General features: G+C 41.1%; 1 protein-coding gene across 2 annotated transcripts in view; it reads left to right on the top strand.

The window, feature by feature from the left end:
• POLR3B (RNA polymerase III subunit B) overlaps positions 1 to 14,196 on the top strand; it is a 130,650-nt gene that overhangs the window by 105,073 nt on the left and 11,381 nt on the right. For both annotated transcript variants that reach the window (XM_032646258.1, XM_032646257.1), the window contains exons 24-25: positions 10,330 to 10,433; positions 11,362 to 11,528. In XM_032646258.1, the coding sequence (XP_032502149.1) occupies positions 10,330 to 10,433; positions 11,362 to 11,528 (271 nt within the window). The remainder of the gene's footprint in view (positions 1 to 10,329; positions 10,434 to 11,361; positions 11,529 to 14,196) is intronic.

The raw sequence follows: 14,196 nt of genomic DNA, 5'->3' as shown, positions 1-14,196 counted from the left end.
TGCCTGAGGAGGAACATGGTTTGAGATAGTGTGAGAAAAAGGATGAGGCACATACTACAGGGCCTTGTGACCAAAGGAAAGGAGTTCGGACTTCATACTAAATATGTTGGGAACCAATAGGCCTGTTGGGTGGTGAGTGTAAGCAAAGGAGGACAAGATCTAATTACTATTTTAAGAAATCACCCTGGATTCCATATGGAGAGCAGACTGGAGGGGAACAGAGAGGGAAGCAGGGAGACTGTGGCAGTGGTCCAGGGAGGAGAGGACAGTGGCTTGGACAAGGGCAGTAGCAGTGGAAAATTGGAGAGAAGTGATGGATTCTGGATATGTTCTGGAATTAGAGCCAGCAGGACCTGCTGATGGCAGAGATGTTGGAGAAGGAAAAGACAGGAACTGAGGGTGAGTTCTGTGGCCTGAGCAACTGGCAGGGCTATTTACCAAGAAGGGGAGGACTGGGGAAGGAATGGTTATTTTGGAGTTAGGCAAGGGCAGGGGTTGAGATTTTGGCCCTCAGGTTCGAGATGCCCATTAGACTCCAAGTGAAGAGATTGAGTAGGCATTTGGGTATAGAGTTGGGAGCTCCAGGGAGAGGTTAGGACTAGAGATAAAATTTGGGAGTCACCTGCATTTATAGTATTTACCTTTTGTGTATTAATAGTTTATAAGCATTTTCATCTATATTCCATCCTTTAACCTTTACAATTCTAGTTGGTATTGTTATTTCTACTATACAGAATAGGAGATTGAGAGTTGTGAGTAACTTGCTTGCCTACTACAGCTTAGTGTTGGCAGAGTCAGGATTCAAATCCAGATTTTTGATTCCAAGTGCATTGCCCATTCTGTTAATTCCAGTTGAGGTGTTTTTTTTCTCTTTTGATATCCCATTACCACTCTGCCCCCAAGGTTGCCATATTTCCTGAGATTTCCCCTTGGGAAAGACACAACCTTTCCTTGGGACAGAATTCTAACATTTCTTAATATTATATTTAATATTAGTAATTTAAATATTAATTCTAATATTTCCTTAATGAGACACAAAATTCCCTTTCTTCCTGGATAAGCAGTTTCACATAGCACTCCTGCCACCACTCCAGGGGAAGCAGTATCCTCACATCCCTTGTTTTAGAAATGTCTGCAGAACCCCCATATTAAGATATACTCCTAACACAGAGCTGTGTTTTCAGGTATTCCTGTCTTTCTAAAATCACCTCATTGTAAAACACTGTCCCCACTCCCTTCTTTAATTGGCCCTCTGGTCAGGCTTGGTAGCTTTGGCTAAAATCCCAAATCTATCAAGAATTTGAGCATAAATAAGAGGAAGTAAATTTTTGAGTTCTCCACTTTTCCCATTCTCCTGATTCATCTGGCTAGATGTGATAGTTAGAGCCAGAAGAGGAGGGGTACTTGAGGGGCGTGGCTCGGACAGTGCCGGCGGGGAGCTGATTTGGAATATTCACATGCAGCAGGCACAGCTGGCGGCGTCTGTATGGAGCCGTGCAGCAACCCAGCCCTAAGCGTGGGACCCAAAGATGAGCTGGGTGAGGCCTGAAAGAGTTGGATGCCAGCAAGTAAAAATGTGAATGAAACGGAGAACAGTCCACAATGTCGGTTGTGCTATTGTGGTTGTCATGAAATGAGCTGATGAAAATTTCACGTGTCTCACCGTGACTCCTACAGTGACTTCTTTCAGTTTTGGTCTAGATATACACCAGCATAAGTGCAGTAGTTAGTTGAACTTAGATTTTACTCTTGAAATATAGAATTGTTTGGAAATTACACATATATATATATATATATATATATATATATGTAACATCTGCAAGCTGACACACGTGTGTTCTCTATGAGAAAATATAAAGATTGTTCTGATGTAGGTCATCTTATGCCCATCTCTTTTTGCCCCTTCCACTTAGAGCATTGAATTTGTTATTCTCAGTGTTTAGAAAGAGATGTGGCCCTGCAGATGTCCTGATTTTTGTCTTTTGTTAAAAGTTTACTTTGACAAAGCTGTTATTAGGAATTCTTTTTGTATATGCATACTATGTAGATGGCATTTCTGTACCTAATGCCTCTTAAAATATCCTTTCTAACAATTAAAGGAGACTTGAAAATTTAGTTTCACGGAACATGAGTGTCTCTCCTGCTCAAGCCTGTTCACTTCAAAGGTGGTAGGATAATTAGTAGCTAAATGAAATAAATGTGAAGAGGAAGCTAAACAGCGGTAGCTATGTGTTCTATGTTATAAAAGCTCAGCAAGAAGATTGAAGAGGCCACAATAAGTGGGTGATCTGGGGCAGGAGAGTCAGTACTAAGTAGTTGGGAATCAGCATCAGTGCTGTGTACTAAGCAAAGCTTGAATGTAATCGATCAGACAGAGAAGCCCCACTGGAGAAGTGAAAGTGTTTGATCAGTAGCTGTTAAAAATGTGACAGACCCAGTAAACAGCATCACTTTCTGTGACCTGGGTAATGGAGGAGGACCAAGCAGAGAGAGCCAAGCGTGGAGGAAGGAGAAAGTATTCTGTAAGGAAGAGGGTGTCACAATTAACATGAAGACTCCTCCAGCCTGAATAGCAGGTAATATTCATTCACAGCACACTTTTTAGATAAGGGAATTCCAACATAGTTTTCCAATGAGAAATTCAAAGAATTTTAATGAAGTACATTCGTCCTTTGGGTCTTTGTGAGGTCCGCCACGCATCTCATCAGTAAATGCGCAGTGAATCAGCTCCCCCTCAAAGGAGCTGGCCTTTGGTCAAGAATCTCGAGAACAGTTCATCCTTTAGTAGTATGCAAAATATTGGAAAAGGTGAGATGATTTAGTAATAACCTGTACACCAAAGTTATGAAATTGTTGTATGTTTGTTTACCAAGGAAGGAAAGTTTAGTTTTGTTTTAAATTCGGGTGGTGGTGGGAAAATATTAGAACCCCAAAGTCTTGATCTCCTTTCCCAAGTGTTCTAGACTTCCAGGTACTTCAGAGTGAAGCCATGACTTACATAATAGATGCATAATGATGCTCCACAGGGGAAAAGATGGGTCTGGAATGTTCTTCATGTTTTCTCTTCACATTCTTCCTTGAACAGCTTTATAGATAGAGTTAAAGATAGGAAGACACATTCACATAGAATGCTGATTGGAGTCATGTTTGGAACTAGAATTCTTATTAAAATCAAAATAACTTTTGTAAGCCTCTTGAACTTTGGCATAAGTTCTATATGAAGGGAACTCATCAAAGGCAAACACTTTTATCTTGAGCCTTGCTTTCTATGATGGTTAGTGCGTTTATTAGAAGGGTGAGCAGATTTCCTGCTCAGTTGGGGTTTTTGTTTGTTTGTTTTATTTTTTAATCCTTCAACAAAAATTATCTGTCAGCCTAAGGAATTCCCCAAATTAAATTTCATTTCATTGCTCAGGAAACCAAATTATTATATTTCCAGATTTCCTCTTACTTTTGCTGCCATTCACAATGAGGGAGGAAAAAGTGGACTCCTTTGATGTAGGGGGAAAAAAGGCAATATATCACTTCTCTGAAAGAACATTTCTCAGTCTCTCATGTGAAAAAGGATTAGCACCTCCAACAAAGGTCCTGTAGATCACAGAATCGGCAGCAATACCAAACAGTATTCCAAAGGAGAGGAAAAACTGTATTTGAGCAAGAGTGTTTGTCCTGGCAAACAGAAGCTTTTTAATAACTGCAAATCTGAGATAACGGTATACACTCCTCAGTATCTCCCCCTAAATCCTCAGACAGCTAGTTTAAGTGGAGTGAAGTCAAACTTTGTTTTAAAATAGAAATATAGTCTTACTAAATGGAGTTTTTTCACAGTATTGGTTCATAAGGATTATGCATTTATGGGTAACATTGTTTGGAAGGTTCGTCTTTGGCCCTCTCTTGTTCAACAAAAGTTTCATTATAAGGTCACTTGCCTCCATTTTGCATTAATAAAAGTTATTCAGCAACCTGTTAAATTAATTTATTAAGATATTAACTGAATGTTTATTAGAAGAAAAAAAAGTCTACCCTGACTTTCCAACACATTGAAGAATCTTTATACAGTAGGTATGAAGAGGCTGTGGGAAGTAAGAAAATATTAATTTGTATGTGGCAGAAAAGCCAAGAGGAAAGTTTGTTTGTTAAACAAGGCTGGGCAAAAACTTTGCCTTTTCCAGACCTTTACTTGTTATTTCCATTCTCTATATTATGTTCTCTAAAATTGAGAGAATGAAAAGACTCTGATTTAAAGTAATAATAATAACACCTTGCACTCATGTAGCACTTGAGACTGTCTAAAATCCCCTCTGCTAGTCTGAAGCTTCAAAGTCTGGATGTCTTTGGCTCCCTACTTTGCTTGATCCTGCTTGAATGAAAGACTCCAAGTGGGAGGGAAGAAGGGGGCCGATGGAGCTAACAGTGTGAGCCCCAAGATAAGGTATATGATGCCAGACAATCCTTCAGAGTTTTGTTCCAAAAAGAAGTTCTGGCAACTCTTACTTTAATGTTTGAAATCAAGATTATTTTGTCCACATAGACACCTCGAGAAGATTTTATTTTAGTTTTTTAAGAACAAATTTTGGTCTTCGGTAGCTAGCCAGTAACCCTCTGACCTTTCAGTAAATATCCAAGTAAAGCTTTGAAATTAGGGTGTTTAGTGTTTTATGGCCCAGAATAAAAATCTCCAATTCTGTTTCCAAATAGTGTAGCCTCAACACATTTTATTAAGCTCTTGACACATTCAGCCATGTGTATTTTGTAAAGTTCCTATGGTTATTGTTTTACAATAGCTGCTTCCAGAAGCATTGTAAGGGTTTCAATTAATCAGCCCTTTGTGTGCTTCAGACTATGCAAATTTATCACATCAAACCATTCAACTGCTCATGGGAAAGCCGTGTAAAAACTGTATTGTCTTCTAGCGCCTCCTCTCATTTAGAGTGATGTTTTAATAAGAAAGCTAATCAAGTTTTCTTATGCATTATTTATCTGTTAACATGTAAGGAAGAGCCGAATTAAAATTATGTCAACCGGGATATGGCAAGTGATGTGATAGATCTGGAAGTGATTCAACAACAGAACAAAGCTAATATGATTCAACAGTTTTTGTCTCCTCCCCTCCCCCTTGGGATTATTTAAGGTGGTGGTGTGAGAATAAAAGAAGGTTAATTCAATAACTGGAAAGGGGAAAAGGAAGAAAGGAGCAACCACCTGTGTTAGCCTTCATGTTTTGATTTAGAGACTTACATTTCTGAATATGTAAAGGCTTATCGAGATGCGTTTGTTCAAAGTAGAAACATTTCTTATTTAACACGAACAGTCGAACTTGAAAGCATTCCTCCTGCTTCTTCGGCCCTGTTTACCGCCATATTCATCAGCAGCAAGCTACTCTGCCCTGGAAATCCGCAGCCCAGGTCCTGTGAAGTTCTGACGTTATTAGGAGACACCATCCTGATCGTGTGAAATGATCTGAACCCAGCGGAGTGAGCTGCTTTTCGGTCTCTTCAGCCAGTTAGTGCAACTGCATCTGCCCCTTCCATTCATTAAGTTGGTCTCCTTTGCGTTGCTAGTTTGCTTCCTGCTGAGAGTAATTAGGTTTCTTATATAATAATAATTCCTTGTATTTAGATGCCGCCTTTCTCTGAGGACCTTAAAGTACCTCTCAGACATTAGCTCATCTGTTCTTCTAACACAGTTGCCTCATGAGATAGGTGCTAATTATTCCCATTCCAAAGACCAAACAGCTAAGGCTCACCAGAAAGTGGTGCTTTATCCCCAAGGTAACAATATCAGTTGAACAGCACAGAGACAAATTAAGGTCACCCAATTCCAGGATGTCCCACCCTACACAGGTCTGAGTGTCCAAGGGGTGATGAGCCCGTTATAGATCGCGTTCCCCCCGGCCCCCATTTATGAACCTCATTAATACCGGGCATTAATACAGTGATCACTCCTTCAGCAAACACCAACCCTCTTCTTGCACTAGGACTGATAGAGAATAATCGGAGCATCATTTCACCTTTGCTTAGTGACAGAGTGTTAAACTGCAGAAAAAGAAAAGTCTTGTCTAACTGGTGCTCACAGAAAGTAGGCAGTTTAGACTCTGATTAGTGTTATTTCAGCAGGACATACTGCCTGATTTGCTCTGCATCTCTTAGAGCATTAGAACCTGGTAAGCTGAACTATCCAGGTGTTTTCATGGTCAGTATTCAGTTAGGCTCCTCTGCGTGGGACACCTCTCAAGTGGACTCAAGTCTCTGAACCTCTTCGTATCCCCCGCCTCCGTCACAGCATTTGTCACGCAGCTTATTAACTGAGGGCATCGAGGGAGAAGATTCTCTTTTCTCACTCAGAAAAGGAAGAGTGAAAATATATTATCAACCTGAGAGTGATAAAGTTAATCCAAAAGTGGTTACATAGAAGGTAGACTTGCTAAATAAAAATTTTTTAAATTAAAAAGTGAAGCGGAGTGTGATCCTAAGGGGAGACCCGGCTATCAGCAAAAGAGAAAACCCTTTGCTAGCTGGTTCTCAACACGTTAAAGTCACACCCAAAACAGATCTCAGATTAAAGATGTTATTACAGTTGTCTTTTGCCAGTTGTTACTTGCTTTCCTGTCTTTATATGGTAATATAATGCTTTAGTTTTCTTCCTTATCTTTTTTCTCACGTTCTTACCTTTTTTTTTTTTCTATTTGGATTGAGATGGATCCATTACACTAAGACTAGTTTAAAAAAAAAAAAGTCCACAAATGACTTTTGAACAAGTGAATTGCTGTTTACAATTAGAAATACTTTCTAAGAGTGATTTGTCAGATTAACTGGACTTTTGCTGGGTATTCTTTAAATGATTTGCGTGTTCTGCGAGGCCACAGAAATAGAAATGACAAATTGGTGTAAGAGCCTCCAGTGTAGGGGCCGTAACACAGAGAACCGTGGCAGTGGATCCCCAGATTTGCCTTTCCTGTGTGGCTTGGCGGTGAGATTTGTGGCTTCCTGAGACTCCCTAAATTCTTTACCTTTACAACTTGAAATTAAGATTGACAGTGATGGAGTAATATTTTAATGACTGGGTATCTGTAGAACCTTTCTGCTCTAACTTTCTGTGTTCCAGTTTTTCCTTGTTGTCTGTTTTCATTTGTTAAAAGTTCAGTAGTGTAATCTGTGGTCTAATTCCCATTTGGCCCCTATGAGGGCATTAAGTGTTCCCGGTCCTGTTAAACTGGTGTATTTGCAATTCACTGCCAGGAGGTTGTGCTATATAAACAATGGAGTCGAGACACCAGCCTGAGCCGGGGGTGGGGGGGGGGGGGGGTGAAATTTTATTTTAAAATCTGAAATGCTGTGTAAGCATTTAAGGTATGAATCAGTAATTGTTTCACAACAGCTTCCATTAGATATGGTTTATTTGTAGTCCATCCCCTTTTCAAGGATCCAGGGGAGTGTTAACACACTGAAGCGTACTGCATATCATTTACATTTTTAAACCAGTGTTAAAGGAAACTAACTATAACTTTTAAGAGTTCTAAATATTGGAAGAGATTTTTATGCCTCTGTCCCTGGAGAAACCAGAGTTTTAATTTTTCATTTGAAAAATAAGAAGAAAACCTTCCTACTTTAATTAAGGATTTGAATAATTCTGAAACAGAAATACCTTTAAAAAAAGAAAGAGAAGTCTGGTTCTAAGATTGAGAACTCTCTTCCCCCCACCAAATGAATTCAGTAAAATACGAACTTTAAAAAATCATTTTTCTAATTTGAGATTCGAGATCATCAAATTCTGTCTAAATATTTTGTTTTAACTTCTAAGCTCATTATGGTTTCTTTGTGTTAACTTGTATTAAAATCTGTCAGCTATGACTGGTCTCATAAGCACAGTCAGCGGACCAGAATAAGTTAATTATTTACTTGTGTCACTAGTGCTCTTCATCTAATGAAATGCACAGCTGTGTTAGATCTGCAGTTGGATGTGTAGCTTCCATTGTTCCACAAGTCAGCAGAGGGTAGAAGCCGCAATGATGGAGAGCCCTCAGTTCTTTCTGCTGTTCTGGCTTTCTGTGTCGATTTCATGGATCTTTTATCATTCACTTTCACACAAAACAAACAACACAGGCCTGTCTGCTATGGGAACCATCTTGGCATATAAAAGGGTTTTCAGAGCCTAAAGTAATTTTAAGTTAGCTAAGATTTAATTTTTGGCTTACAGGTGCCCTTGATTCCGATGTGGCCAAAGCCATTCCTATAATGGAATGAAAAAAATCTGTAAGTGACTTATATAACCAATGTATTTTTAAACTGCAATGTCAGAAAAGGGCTGATAAGAAAATAACTTCCCAAGAAAGGAATCTCTATACCAAATATTAATCAGACTTCAAGAAGAGTTATTGGAGATTCAGATTTCAGGGGAGGGAGCATTGCTTACATTTTAATAACAAAATGAAGTTAAATTTGCTTGATTAAACTTGTCAACTAAGACTGAGAATACAAAATGCAAATCATCCCACTCCTTACCCTCCCCCAATATGAGTGCGTCCTGCTTCCGCAGTGGGTTTCTGTACCTCCTGCACCTCACTCCCACCTTCTCTTGTCGGGGGTGAACAGGCAGCTTCCTCTTGAGCCGACGCCAGCATCCCCCTGTGAACTGCTGCTGAAGGGGTGCCGAGGCTTTTCTTCAGTTTTGTTTTGAAGGGATGTAGCTGAACCTTCCACCTCCTCACCAGCCAAAGTGACATTCTCACCCAAGCACGTCCCAGGGACTGGCCTCTTTAGGAATTGCTGTTTTTAACATTTTGTTCACTGCTAAACAATGTTGTTGTCGGTTGCACCTAGATTTACAGTTTGATGTCTTTCAGAGTAGATTTCCCAGTAGCCCTAGTGTTTTGTTAGATAATTTCAGTGTGGACAAAGATGGATTTTTGGAGGAGAGAAAGGAGGGTCACAGACTCTGCTTGATTTAAATTCTAACACATTGTAGCTGAATTTGAAATAAAGTGAACTGAATGTTTCTGGACTTAATGTAGGAAAGCATATGTTCTTTATAATAAACAATACAATTTCAACCAAAAAGGCATGCTCTAGGATTCAACTTCATAAACCGAGTTACCATATCGTTCATAGCCACTGGAAACCTGAACATTGATAACCGATGTTAAATAGGCAGATGGCACTCTTTTTCTTTAGACTTCAGGTCTTGGTGATTATAACTTGCACAAAAATTTTATTTTAAAAAAGTTTGAGTAATTATGTAGAAATCAAACTGAGGAAAGAAACATTTCTTAGAGAACAGTTTCTTTTCAGTAGGTGCAGATGGTTGATAACTTTGTATACAAAGGAAAAGAAAGTTCATGTTAAGAAATATAAAAGCATTTTTTTTCCTGGTCCAGTGCCATTGTACACTAGTTTTCTAATTCTGAATTAGGTAGCTTGTGGTGAACAATCTAAAACTGTACCCGTATAGTCGTTCTACCAAGAAAGAAATCAGAGGAATTTAAAACTATTTAAGCAATAAGATCCCTTACAGGTTAGAATAATATTTAGGGAGTAATAAAGTACAACTAACTTAAGAGACCGTCAGTAGAGTGCAGAGTTCTGGTGGGGTTTGGTTTGGTTTTCGTTCTTAGAATTTCATTTCTAATTCCAGCCTTTTCTTCCAAGAGTAATTTGGCATTTAATTTTCTTGTTCAACTCTACAACTTCGATCAGAGGTCACTTTTCTAGCATGCCATAAGCTATAGGAATTACAGTTCCCTAGGGCAGCTTAGGCTCGGCCAGGGGAGCCCTGGCAGAAACCAGCCCACCAGCCAGGGCTCGGCAGCCAGTAGGTAGACCTGTTAGTGCATCAGCCACTCACAAGGACTCCTTATCCCAGGTTTTAAAACCACAGTCTAAACACATCCCTTGCCCAGTCAGTTCTGGTGATCAGAGAACTCGCGTTCCTGTGCTGTGGGTACGTTAGGTAGCAGATCACAGACTGGCTGACAAGGAGCGAGATTGCCGCTGACTTGCAGTGTCAGGAACGACGATGGGGCTGGGGCGTGGGGAAGCCACTGCTCTCCCCTGTCTGGGGCAAGAGAGGCCGGGCAGACGGCCTGACGGCACGTTGTGTGTCGTGCCAGAAGGCCGACCCGCAGGCTGCAGTGCCTTTCTGCAAGGACAGTCGTTTTTGAACTGTTCGTGTAGCAGGATTGTTGGAAGTTGCTTTTATTACTCTTGATGGAGACCACGGAGAAGGTTTGAGAGCAGTGGAAATAGAGACGGCAGCAGGGAGATCCCAATTAAGTACTGTGTTCTTCCTTTCTGCCGGTTGGCTCTACGTGGCATGAAATCTTCTCTCCCTCAGGTGTTTGTGGCTTGATCGTCCCTCAGGAAGACATGCCATTTTGTGATTCTGGCATCTGTCCGGACATCATAATGAACCCCCATGGCTTCCCATCTCGAATGACGGTCAGTACGGGTTTTTTTGTTTTGTTTTGTTTTTCTGTTTTAGGAAGGAATGTTATCTTTTTTTAAAAAAATATATTTATTTTTAGCTGCGTTGGGTTTTTGTTGCAGCGCGTGGGCTTCTCATTGCAGTGGCCTCTCATTGCGGAGCACGGACTCTAGGCGCACGGGATTCAGCAGTCGTGGCACACGGGCTCAGTAGTTGTGGCTCGCAGGCTCTAGAGCGCAGGCTCAGCAGCCACAGTGCACAGGCTTAGTTGCTCCGCGGCATGTGGGATCCTCCGGGACCGGGGCTCGAACCCGTGTCCCCTGCATTGGCAGGAGGACTCACAGCCACTGCGCCACCAGGGAAGCCCAGTTAGTATGGTTTTCAGAGGCGTTGTCTTTAAGAAAAAAGGCAGGCAGTTGGTTTGTAGTGAGCGGAGGAGATGGGGCCCTGAAACTGGTTTTCGGAAAGGGCCCTTTTACCTCTTGCCAAATAAATAGGTCCCTAGACCCTGACAGTGGGGGCTAATCTCCTCTACAGAGGGGGTGTGGAGAGGTCTGGGCTTCCCTTCGAGAGCAGTCTTCTGAGTGATGAACTCACCCCTCAACAGAAGAACCCCACGTATCAATGTATCTCCCTTTCTGTGGTTACCATTCTGTCATCCTGGCTCTGACACTTACCAGCTGTGGGACTTCAAAGTTGCTTAACCCCTCTGTTTCCTCAGATGTAAACTGAGGGAGGTAATAGTACCTATCCCATCGGGGTCTTGGAGGCGTAAACTTAGGTCACGGTAAGAGAGGATAAATATTTGCTACTACTGATTTATCACTCTTATTAATAGTAGTAGTCTTATAATCTTTTGGAAGAAACAGGCCAGAGCTAAATAAACAGACAGAATTCCTAAACCACAGGAAGGTGCTCACTTAATTTGTTCACATCCCACAGGTGGGAAAGTTAATAGAGCTGTTGGCGGGCAAGGCCGGCGTGTTAGACGGCAGATTCCACTACGGCACTGCGTTTGGAGGCAGTAAAGTGAAGGATGTGTGTGAGGACCTCGTTCGCCACGGTTATAACTACTTGGGGAAAGACTATGTTACCTCTGGCATCACGGGGTGAGTATGTGTTTAGAAAAGGAAAATTACGATTTTATTAAAGTAAAAGTATGATTTTATTAAAGTAAAAGGATAAAAGTAAAAATATGATAAGGCATAAGAGCCCTTAAGATATACGGCTTTACTCCTTTAAGAAATCTGATACAAGAAAATCCAGATTTATGGTGGACGTGGCAGCTAAGCTATGGTGGTAGTGATTTTGCGGTATGTGTGTATCACATCAACACGTTGTACACCTTACATGATGTTATTTGTCAATTATATCTCAGTGAAACTGGGGGAGGGGAGAAAAGAAAGTCCAAATTTAGAAAACTAATAAACTAAGGAGTGCCCTTTTGCCGATAAGGCTCCCATTTAAAAAGTAGAAAGATCTTACTTACCAAAATAGGATTTCTGCACAGCTTTTAAAGAACACATCAGTTGTCTATAATACAAAATCTCTTAACTGTTGGCCTTTCTCTGCACTACTGTGATGAATATCAGATACTTAATGCTCTGACAGGTAGCCTGAGGCGTAACATTTGCGCGTTCATTCACCGATGACGTGTTAAACACCTAACATGTGCTGGGTACTAAGTATGTAACAGTGAACAAAATAGACATGGTCCCTGACCTAGGGGGCTGACCACTGAGATTTGTTACTAGACATTAAAAAATAAGACAAGAAGTAACTTCTCAGCAGGGCCTACCCTGACTACTTACTTTAAAACCACAACTCAGTGTTGCCCATTTCCTGCTGTATTTTTCTCTGTAGCATTCATCATTATCAAGTAATGTAATAATACCATATAATAGCACTATCTGTCTCTCCAATGGGAATGTAACCTACATGAGAGCAGGGCTTGTCTGTTTTGTTTACTGTTTTATTTCCAGTGTCTAGCACAGAGCCTGACATACAGCAGGCACTCCATAAATGCTTGTTGAATAAAGGAATGAAAACAAATCAACACAAGTACAAATAGCTCTCACCAAAATGAAACCAAAGAATAGGTTAGAAGACCCCTGTGAGGAGGTGGCTATTTCAGTGGAGATACGAAGGATGAGAAGAGACATTTGGAGAGTGTTTCGTGCAGGGGAGAAGCGTTTTGAACACCTTACAAGGGGCAGAGCTTGGGAAGTTCAGGGAAGTGGAAGAGGCAGCGGCTGCAGCCTGAGGGGAGGCTGGAAAGCAGCCTGAAGGGAGACACAGCAGAGCGCTGGGTCTTCCTGGTTCCCTGGAGAAACAGATGTCCCTGAGGTTACCCTGAATGATCAGGTTTTCAAGCTTGACTCACACATGGTTTTAAAGGATCGAATCAGTTGCTTAAATTAAGACCCACTTACATATTTTATGCCAGATAAAACTCTGGGACATAGCATTTATACCGTTCTTCTGAGGTTTCAAACTGCTCGAGCACAAGTGAAACTCAGCATGGAAGCATGTGTGAAAACACAGAGCTTGATGTTAGTGCTGCAAATAGACTATCCAGATATGACGAAAATGGCCAAAATCTGTATCTGTTAAAAATATTGCCTGCTTTCTCAAATGACCTATCTAGACTGTAATAATGTGGATTTCTTTAGGTGTATCATAGTTGAGGTGTTACAGGAAATCACATTACAGGGCAAGAGTGATGGTCCATTTCAAAATGATTCAGTGAGGTAACTATGGTCCATTTCAAAAAAACAGTTATCACTGCTAAACTGATCATTTTGGTCTTTGCTTCTCATCCAGAAATAATGCAGTAGTTGACCAGAAAGTATGCAAAACCAGTGAATCAATTTGGTGGACCTTCTGAACATAACTTTACTGGAAGATTTGGATGGGTTGTGCTCTGCTTCCTATGGACAGCTGTAGGCTCTGTCTGCACCACCTTCCCCAGTGCCCCCAGCCAATAAGTGTTTTCACTTCTTTGCCATTCATCTCAGTTGCAAAGTTTGAGAAACACTACTTTAGCTTGTTAGTTGAAAGTTTCATAAAGGGCTTAAAACCATATTCACCCACCAGCTTTCATCCCTTGTCACATTTTCGAGTATAGCTAGGAGGAAAAATTGCATCTGGCTTTATTCAGTTAATGATAGAATGGCATTAGGTGACAGAGTTCTAGAAATTCTACTGTGAGCAGCCATACAGTGGAGGAATTAGAATCATTTATTATTAAAGCTGGAAAGAACTTTAGTCTGACCCCCTTGTGGTACAACTAAGAAAACAGATAAAGAGGTCTTTATCTCAGGGACTTTATGCAGGGACTTCCCTGGAGGCGCAGTGGTTAAGAATCTGCCTGCCAGTGTAGGAGACACGGGTTCAACCCCTGGTCTGGGAAGATCCCACGTGCCTCAGAGCAGCCAAGCCCGTGTGCCATAACTACTGAGCCTGTGCTCTAGAGCCTGCAAGCCACAACTACTGAGCCCATGCACCACAGCTACTGAAGCCCGTGCATCTTGACCCCGTGCTCCACAACAAGAGAAGCCACCGCAATGAGAAGCCTGTGCACCACAACGAAGAGTAGCCCCCACTCGCCGCAACTAGAGAAAGCCCATGCGTATCAAGGAAGACCCAACGTAGCCAAAGATAAATAAATAAAAATAAATTTATATTAAAAAAAAAAGCTTTCCACTGTCAAAGCACTTAAATATTCACTCTCTTTTTAAACTCTTACTACGGATTTTCTAAAGGCTCATGAGTCAG

This window comes from Phocoena sinus, chromosome 10 (assembly GCF_008692025.1).
Source record: "Phocoena sinus isolate mPhoSin1 chromosome 10, mPhoSin1.pri, whole genome shotgun sequence".
In the NCBI taxonomy this organism is placed as follows: domain Eukaryota; kingdom Metazoa; phylum Chordata; class Mammalia; order Artiodactyla; family Phocoenidae; genus Phocoena; species Phocoena sinus.
This window is presented reverse-complemented; position numbering and strand designations above follow the sequence as displayed.